Here is a 9,212-nt window from a genome sequence, read left to right on the forward strand (position 1 = left end):
GATAATTATATTTTTTGAAGGGCAGTGACTTTTTTTTGTTTGCAGAAACTTCATAATCCATTTTATTTATGGTTTCAGTTGGGTGTGTGTGTTTTATTTCCTTTTAATTTGTTATGTTTTATTTTGGATATTTAAAACGTCTTCCAGTGTTGAGGGTTCTGTCCAACATTAAAGATTTTTAGCCTCTGAAAGGGCAAATTTGCACTATCATGCCATTATCAATATATTATTTCAAAATGGTCTCAAAAGGACAATGTTATTATTTATCTCAATATTTTCTGGGACAAATTATCGTCAAACGTTTTGTTTTACGTTTTCGACTCAGGAGGGCTCAATACACATTCATGGCATGTTTTTTTTATTTTTTAATGTAAAAAAAAAAACCTTTTTAAAAAAATGCACTACTCACACACGCTGACATTAGTTGTTTTTGCATATCAAAATGTGAATACGGTGAAGGAGTACGATTGTCGTGTCTGCAGGACGATGTTTCTTGTCAAAGATTGCCAGCGCTGCTTTGTGAGTTTTTATTCACTGTGCGACTCCCTCTCCTCAGGGTCCTCCGACCTACAGCACATACGCAGGTCTGCACAGTAATCAGATCGCTGTCAAGGTTTGTTACTCCCGCTGTAATGTTCCATAATCCTCCCAGCAGCCACCTCTCCCCGCCCGCTGCACATCTGTCACTATCTCTGCAGAGAGAAGATCGCGTCGCTCCTCTTCTCAGCTTTTTTCTTCTGCAGTCTGCTGGAGTTTGACTCCTCGGTTTTCTCATGCAGCGGCCTTCTTCTCCTTTGCGCCCGGACTCCCGGTTTAACACAAATTTCCTATTTTCTCTGCTCATTTATCTCTGTTTCTCTGTTCTCTCTCGTTCTCTTTTCCCTTATCCTCAACTGCACATCTGTTGCACCTCAGATGGTTTTCCCCCGATATGATCACAGCTTTCTCGCTGGAGAGCAGTCCAGCAGCTTTCAGAGACGCTTTCTGAAGGTAGACCTCTACTAAAAGGCATGTGCTTCCTCTTTTAACTCTTTAACCCGCCTCTCGTTTGCATGCGCTAATTGAATTATTTCTGTTCTTTTTGCTGTTTTAGGTTCTGTTACGTGTAATAGATTCATGTTTGTTTGATTTTTGTCATCATTTGATTGTGCTGGTGGTTTTTTGTTTTCCTTTAACCATATTAGTGAAACAAAGATTTTTATTTTTAATTTTTAGAGCAACTGGGATGAATAAATAAGTTTTAATTGTCTAAATTTGACGGAAACTCTGTCAGTTCTTAAAGAAAAACTATCAGAATGCACATTTATCTAAAAGATCTGCGGCTAATTTCCTTTCTGTTTTGTTGGACAGCTTCAAAATGAACAGACAAAATCACTGACAAAATAAATTTTTCCAATTTGCATGACTTGAATCACCACTTGACTCGCCTCAACAAAGCAAACCATAACGCTCCAGATGGGTGTAGAGAAAGTGTCTACACTATAATTTTCAGAAACTTTAGAAACATTAATGGTTTTCCGTTCTCAACACAAATGGGAAATATGCATCAGATGAGGTTGTCAAAATGCTTTTTATTTGGAATAACACAGTAAACAAATTAATTTTTTTGACAAACAAGACTGTTTCTTTTAAGCTTAATATGAAAATAAACCCTAACATATAAATCAAATCAGTCTGAATGTTTCACTGTGTGACAAAATATCCGTTTGACTCAAAGAAGAACCTGACTCATTCTTCCTGTGAGATCACAGTCAAAGTTTGATTCTCAATTTGAGGGAAATAAATCAAATTATTCAATGTGAGATTATTCTACCATGACATACGTTGAATTTATTTTAGAGCGTATCATGCATGCATCTTTGCTATGGGTGCCATTTTATAGAATAAAACCTGAACCTACCTAAAGCCGTGTTGTCAGGTGACGATCTGTGTTTGCTGCCACCACCTGGCCAAACATGCTTTATGCACCTCTGAGTATTTTAAATCAGTGCATGAGATGAAGTGAATTTCTCATTTGTTTTCGTCGTCATTCTCCACGCTTTGTTTTGCTTGCATATAAAAGTGACTCAGTATGACCGAAAGTTGTGTTTTACTTTTCTGTGAATCAAAAGCATAGTTTCTCTAATACCCACTCTTCTTTTATATGATTGTTACTTTCATCAGGGTGATCAAGGTCAAGCTGGACCCGCCGGACCTCCCGGTCCTCCTGGGCCTCCTGGCGCCCGTGGACCCCCAGGAAACACCGGGAAGGATGGGCCCGGTGGAGAGCCGGTAAGGGCATCCCGAGTGTGCAGGAAGCTCCTTTTTACTCCACGTTGCAGAGTGCTCTTCCATCACTCTGCTCACATCTCACTAAGGTTGCACCGCAAACACCAAGCTCTGTGTGAGTCTGCCACTTGGGTAAGGGTCTTCTCTGTAAAAAGCACTTGAACCCCAAACCTCATTCTTCTGCGTTAGCCTGTGAGCTGTGGTTTACCTAGAAGAAGAAAAAAAACTCCCAAAATAGCAACTCTCCTTCAAATCTCATCTGTTTTGCATAAGTCAGCAGCCGCAAAGTTCTCCAAAACACGCCGCTTTCTCCCACCACTGTGTTGCCGTGCACACTGAAACAGATACGGCGCTGCGGTGAGTTCATGGGCAGTTTGCTGGCCGCGGGAAACAATAGCGCGCTCCTCGGCCGAGGCACTTTCTGTTGCTCAGAATTAAGTTTGTGCCCCACAGCGTTCCACTGATCCGCCGTGGCAGCGTCAAGCTGCGGTTCCTGAGTTTGAGGGGAGAAAGTTTCAGAGGTTTCTTTTCTGTTTATCTACTTGAAGGAATAATAGTCGCGTTACTCTCATCTGGCGCTGGACTGTGACGGGCTGTACGTGAAAGATGTTGGTTTTGACGTGGGTGAGTTGAGAACACACGCTGAAGCGAACCGCAGAGAGCAGTCGGCTCGGCCCAAAAAGTGACAAAAACAGGCGGGCCGAACAAAAAGGGGGCCATCGTGTAAGCCAGTTGACGGCAAATGGTCTTTTCAAGTTGATTAAAGGCATTGCGAAACCCAAAACAGCAAAACAGAGTGCTGCTGAGAGCTGCTGCATGTTGTGGGCAGATGTTTCAGCGGGACTGAGCAGGAGAAAGTGAGGAAGCCCGCCGACATGGGTGTCCTCTTAACACCTGATGCTTGCAAAAGTACCCATATCCGTAGAAACCCATTTATTTTGCAACCTGTAATTTGGTGCCAACCCAAACTATTACAAAATTTTAAAGAGAAAAAAAATTATATTAATTTAGATTAGTAACAAATAGATCATTTGTAACCAGTCAATACTTTTGGCCCGGCTTCTGATTCTCCATTTGACGCAGGCCTGCTGGAAGAGGAACCTTCGTCTCAGGTCTTTTATGGCCTCTTAAGATGTTTTCTTCCAGGGTTGCTCTGAAATTAACACAATACATCTTCCCATCCAATCACAACTGCTTGTTTATGCTTCTGAAGAAAAGAAAACCCTTCTTTCAACAGCTTTAACAACTGAGCTGTGGATCTCTGCAGCTCCTGCAGAGTAAACTCTTGGCGTCTCCTCTGCTTTTGATATTGTTTTATCGTCTTACCTCGCATCAAACTTCTTCCCCACAGCCTCATGCCTGAGCTGTCTGGAAAAATGTGGAAAAACAAGACACTGTAGAAGGGAGTTTTGGTCTAATATGGGAATCAATTTCGCAGCTTTCGAATTTGAAAAATGTGAGATTTGCTCTAGCGGCTTAATTCAAAGCCTACATAAATTCCGGCCTCCGTAATCAAGAATGCATCTGACATCTGAACCGGGGCTCTGTTCTGTACTCGAGATAAAAAGCGCTGCTAAAAATTATTTGCAACGGCGATTTGTTTCCCGCTGCTGTGCGAGGCAGATCAAACGATGGGGCCGAGGTAAGAGGGGTGGGAAGAGAGGTTAAAAGACGGCAGGAGGATGGGAACAGAACCGGACCACAGAGCAGCTCGGTGCATCTGGATGACAGTTTGTATGTGCAGGCAGAGCACAAGAAGAGGAGAAACACCTGGGAAACGTCTTAGTAACCCCTGCAAAGTTTTGTAAAATATGAGAGCTAAATGGAAAGTTAATGCCCTCCGATGTATATGCATTTATGTGAGCGCACTGAGAGATCAAGTAAACGCGACTCCTTGATTGCCGTGTGTGTGTGTGTGTAGCTCGTTTCGAGAACGAGTTTTAGCGCAGATTTCCTCTAAGTTTCCTTTGTAACGGATGATTACATAGCAGACATTTAGCCGTCCACCTGGTCCCCGCAAACAGCCGATAAGTCTGTTTACCTAAATGAGCCAAATCGCTGATGGACAGATGGAGAAAGACATGAAAGCTGACATGAAATGTGCGTGTTTGATGTTGTTTGGAGCCGCAGCTCATTGCATCACATGCAGACTTCAGGGCTTCAAATTCAATCGTTGTATTTGCTGAAGGGGAAATAAAAAGGAGGGTTTTTTTTTTTCCTGGATTAAAAAGCAGAGTGATTGAGCAAATGAAGAAATCACTGTCAGTATGAAAAGCTATAGAAAAATCAATCACTTCACTTTGGGAAGGAAGGAATGTCCTTATTCTGCATATCAAAGAGTTCACTGATTTACTTCTTTTGACATATTAAACCTTTTACTTGCTTTTTACTGTCACTGATCTCTCTGATTTTATCCATCAGTACCATAAAAACTAGATATTTCAATTTATCACAGTGTGTGACAGTTTCTGTGAAACATTTACTTGCACTCATCGTGGCATGGAAGTTTTAATGATTTGCTTGAACTTCAGCAAACGGCTGTGAGGAATTTCAAACCTAGAACACCAGTCAGCGGTGCAGCAAAAATTGTTCACACAAGTTGAAATATACACACACCCTGACTGACACCTAGTTGAATGCTTCAATAAGAAGCTGTTATCGCCAGGAATGAGGCAGGAAGCTTAGCCACTTTTCTTATCGGAGTCGGTGAAAATTAGTTTAATTGGCTCGAATTGAGGATAGTGGTACTGTTCCAGACGCTTTACGCTAGCCAGCTTTATCTGCTTTAGAACAAACTTTGATGTGTTTCTTCTTCTTTTTCTTTTTTTTTTTACTTTTTTTAACTTCAAGTTGTGTCCAAGTTTTTATTGCCTTGCTCCTGATTTGAGGTGAAATGGAAGACTTGCTGCCAGATTCGCAGTATGATGCTGCCATCACCATGCTTGGTAGTCGGTGCTTTTTAGGTTCAAAAAGCCAGAGCTTGACAACTCCAAGCATTGCCTCCTCCCATATAGCTGAACCTCTGCCTCCTCTCACCGTAAAACAAATTAGTTTTGTTTTACTAATTTGTTTTTGTTAACTATTCACATAGTTAGTATCACAAACCTAGAATTCTCCTTTGTGGATCTTTGCTAGGTCCTTTTGTTTTTTCCATCATCCTGATTTATTGGTCAGTTTACTGAGTGCTGTCAAAGAAATGATTTTTAATGTAAAGAGCATCTACCAGCTGCATCCACTCACAGACTGTATGTATCTATCTATTACAGCCTAGTGTGTAGGATTTTGTATGGATTATAGACATAAATTATAAATTAAATCCTACTCCAATCGAGCAGTTTAAATAGATCAATAAAAGCTTAAATCTTCTCTGACATTCAAGCCATTTTGAGTACAAATAAACCTCTGAGACAGCTGGACTTCCTTTAAGGCCTTAGTAAACACTGACATCTAGTGGCCAAACTCTTGCAGTAACTCATTTCTTGCCTCACGGAGTTTTTCCTCTGTTTCCTCCTCAGGGTTTGCCAGGTCGGGATGGTGTTGAGGTGAGAGTAGTTCATCATTTTTTAAGTTCCCAAAAGTCAGAACTGACATTTATTTTTTTTTCTGTATTTGATTTATTTATTTGTTTTTTTGTGTGTGCTGTTTTTACTTCAGGGACCGCAGGGACCGCCTGGGAAACCGGTAAAGTTTAAGAATCAATTATCCACCTGGACTCCTCTGACTTATTCTCACTGCTAAGCTTTTCACTTTTATTAAATTTATTAAAATCTACTGACTGGCAGGGAGAAGATGGAGAGCCTGGCTATCCAGGAGTGCAGGGCCCTCCAGGGCAGAGGGTATAATTAGCTATTCACATAGTTAGCATCACAAATTTTAACATGTTCTTAACACATTAATTATGGTTCTTCTTGTAATTCCCCAGGGGCAGCCAGGTATGGGAGAGAAAGGAGAGAGAGGCATGGATGGAGTCCCAGGATTAAAGGTAAAATTAATCTGACGTGGTTTTATGGCAAAGCTGTCACAGTTATGATGCATGATATGTCACTTGACGTGACCTTTGCTCCTCACACAGGGCGATAAAGGAGAAGCAGGAGAACCAGGACCACAGGGACCCATGGTGTGTTTTCATTTACAACATAAATCCGCCATATTTACTCTGTTTTTGTTGCCAGGCATGTAAATGATATGCATTTATCGTTTCAAACCTCTGCTGCAGGGCTTTCCCGGTGAAAAGGGCGCTGCCGGCTCCTCAGATATTGTCGATTTCAACGGGAAGCTCCTAGATGCTTTCCAGGTGAGTTTAATCTTCTAAACTCGGCACCAAATCCCACAATAGAGCTCAGGGAAACCTAAGCTTACGCGAAAGCCTTTGTAGTAGGAAATAAATCTTGAGTATTTCAGCCAGAAACCTCTAAAGTGAACCGCCTTGCTGTCTCTTCTTGACAGGCCATCAAAACCATCAGCGTTTCGGTAATCCGCTGCCGTTGCTGCATGGTTTTTGGTGGCGTGACGAGTCACTAACAACGTGCCTGCATTGGCACAGACCTCATGTATTTCCCCTCCCTCCCCCGCCCCTCGCACCACACCTGCCTCAACAGTCGTCTCTGTGTGTATATTGTGTCCAGATTTTTGCGACATCAGATGTATTAGATGTCACCGTACCGGGCCACATCTGAAGAGACTCTCTGAACGCCGGGGTCTGTTGCGTTCTGGTGCTTTGCGTCCTCGTCTGAGAGGCAACGCGCAGCCACAGTTGATGCATTGCAGCTGTGTTGTTTTATCAGATAACGTGTGGCCCGAGGACACTCGTTTAACCGTGCGGAACAGTCCACGGGGCTCGCCACAGCGTTTTGAGTTGTGTGAATGTTACTGGGGGGCAGCATGGCTGTGCTTTCTCTGGTGCTGGCATTTTCCCATACGGCGCTTTTCATGCGTCTTCACATTCGCTGAACTGCTTGTCTCGCTGGAACCGCAGGCTTTATGTATTTCATTATGTTACAGATCAACAGTGTTGTCTGCAGCTGTGATACATAAGACAAAATTTGTTTTTCTCTTTTTTATTTTTATACGTAAAAATCTGTGTTTGGCCCCACTGAGTAGGTATGACGTATTAAGTGGAAACACCTTGCGCTGCAATTACAGCGTGAATCCATCAGCTTTGCACATCGAGTTTGTTTGTTTTTCCCAAATACTTCTGAGCAGACGCAAAGCGTTTATGAACGTCTATTTTCATTTCTTGCCTTTTCTTGCTTCGTGTTTACCTTTGTGCTGTGAAAGTGACACTCCTGTCTCAAGTCGTTTAAACCCTCTAACCAGATCACCCGTTCCTGCTAAAGGAAACAGGCCCACATCATGACACTTCCACTTCTGTGTTTCTTCCTGCAGATGGTGTGGAATTGTTTGTGTGTGTAGAGACACTAAACTATCTCTAGGCAAAAACAGCTGTAATTTTGGTGTCATGTGACCATTACACATTCTTCTTCTTCTATTTATTTCGTGCTAATGACACAAAGTAAGCAGTTATAGACAGCCTCCCCACAGCATGACACCGCCGCCACCGTGTTTCAGTAATCTGCAGTGTTAGTTTTTAACTTTCTCCCTGGTCCTTGGTCTTCTTGATGCTTTGTGTCCACTAATGTGAATCTCCCAAACCTTCACACACCAGCTGGATGCATGTTGATACTAAAGTGTACACAAGTGAATTTTACCTACCAAGCAGGAAACTTTAGTTGCTTGTATTAAATCATATTTAGGGCGATGAGAGTTAAGATGACTAAATATAAATCCAAACACACACACACTTTTCTGATTTTTATTTGTAAAAAAAAAAAATTATAAAAATTGAAAAGCAAGTTCTTTTTTTCCCCTCCAAGCCCCTACTTCATGCTGGTTTATCACATTAAAAATCTGAATGAAATACATAGGTCATAAAAAAAGGGCTCTGTGTAAACCCTTACTGACAAGGACAGGGAATTTTGATTAACGGTAGGAAGGGCAACTCCACACTCATTACAGTCACAGCTCTGCCCATATCCACTTGATCTCCATCCTGCCTCGTACCGGGGAATACATGCTACTGAAAGATGGCTATCTGCACTGTGGTGTTTGCATTTGATTAAAAACTTGCACCAGCCAATTCCCTTTGGGTCCTGATCTCAAACCAAGTCACAGTCAAGCAGCCTCAGATAGCTTCAAAGCAGATGGTAGAAACACGAAATGAAGATCTTATCAGAAACCTCTCGTCAAAGAGGTTCAGTCTGCACACAAAGTCTGCTCACTGGGCCTCTGGCGGACCCTCCGAATGCTCATAATTCACTCGTCGGCCACCCATGTTGCATTTGATCCGTTCACTTTGTTTGTGTGAGGAGTGGGTTCTCGCGTTTCATCTGTGCTGATGAATTTGGTGTAAAGTAATGCCATAATGTTATTGGTTAGTCTCTGGTCCTCATTCTGCAGCTCTTTATATGATTGGTTGCATGAGGAGAGCTCGCTAACCCCTGATGAAATACTGCAGATCAAATAGTGTCGCGTAAACATCTCTGGTTTCCAAGGATTTCACCGCTTTCGCGGTGGAAAAGGAGTAACACAGATCTGGGACGCAGCATCTTTTGTTGTTATTTTTTAAATTTTATTATAACTCTTATTACTTCAAGATGGCCGAAGCCTTCAGAGGATGGAGTAACAAGTGTACAACTGCAGACGCAGAGATTAAGGGAGCGTGATTAAATAGGCCTGCTACACGCACCAGGCAGACAACACTGAGAGAATGTGGCAATCATGTGCGTGCATAAAGTCCAATGGATGCTTGGCTTCCCTCTGCCTTTTGCATCAAAACAATCAACAGCATGAAAAATGATGCCAGATTGTTGTGTTTTACAATCGCTGCTGAATGAAATGGCTTCAAGTTGTTCGCGAGTTCAAGTTGTAATGAGGAGCATATATAT

The 9,212-nt window shown here is 42.2% G+C and overlaps 1 protein-coding gene across 10 annotated transcripts in view; it reads left to right on the forward strand.

The window, feature by feature from the left end:
- The window catches only part of col23a1b (collagen type XXIII alpha 1 chain b), a 146,296-nt gene that overhangs the window by 129,302 nt on the left and 7,782 nt on the right, over nt 1–9,212 (forward strand). For 7 of the 10 annotated variants that reach the window (XM_008420110.2, XM_008420116.2, XM_008420111.2 and 4 more), the window contains 9 exons: nt 916–990; nt 2,164–2,271; nt 5,784–5,810; nt 5,923–5,949; nt 6,051–6,104; nt 6,191–6,250; nt 6,341–6,385; nt 6,485–6,562; nt 6,715–6,738. In XM_008420110.2, the coding sequence (XP_008418332.1) occupies nt 916–990; nt 2,164–2,271; nt 5,784–5,810; nt 5,923–5,949; nt 6,051–6,104; nt 6,191–6,250; nt 6,341–6,385; nt 6,485–6,562; nt 6,715–6,738 (498 nt within the window). Of the gene's footprint in view, nt 1–556; nt 614–915; nt 991–2,163; nt 2,272–5,783; nt 5,811–5,922; nt 5,950–6,050; nt 6,105–6,190; nt 6,251–6,340; nt 6,386–6,484; nt 6,563–6,714; nt 6,739–9,212 lie in introns of all 10 variants that reach the window. The other 3 variants (XM_008420112.2, XM_008420113.2, XM_008420117.2) reach the window with 3 other exon arrangements.

This window comes from Poecilia reticulata, linkage group LG10, assembly GCF_000633615.1.
Source record: "Poecilia reticulata strain Guanapo linkage group LG10, Guppy_female_1.0+MT, whole genome shotgun sequence".
Classification (NCBI taxonomy): domain Eukaryota; kingdom Metazoa; phylum Chordata; class Actinopteri; order Cyprinodontiformes; family Poeciliidae; genus Poecilia; species Poecilia reticulata.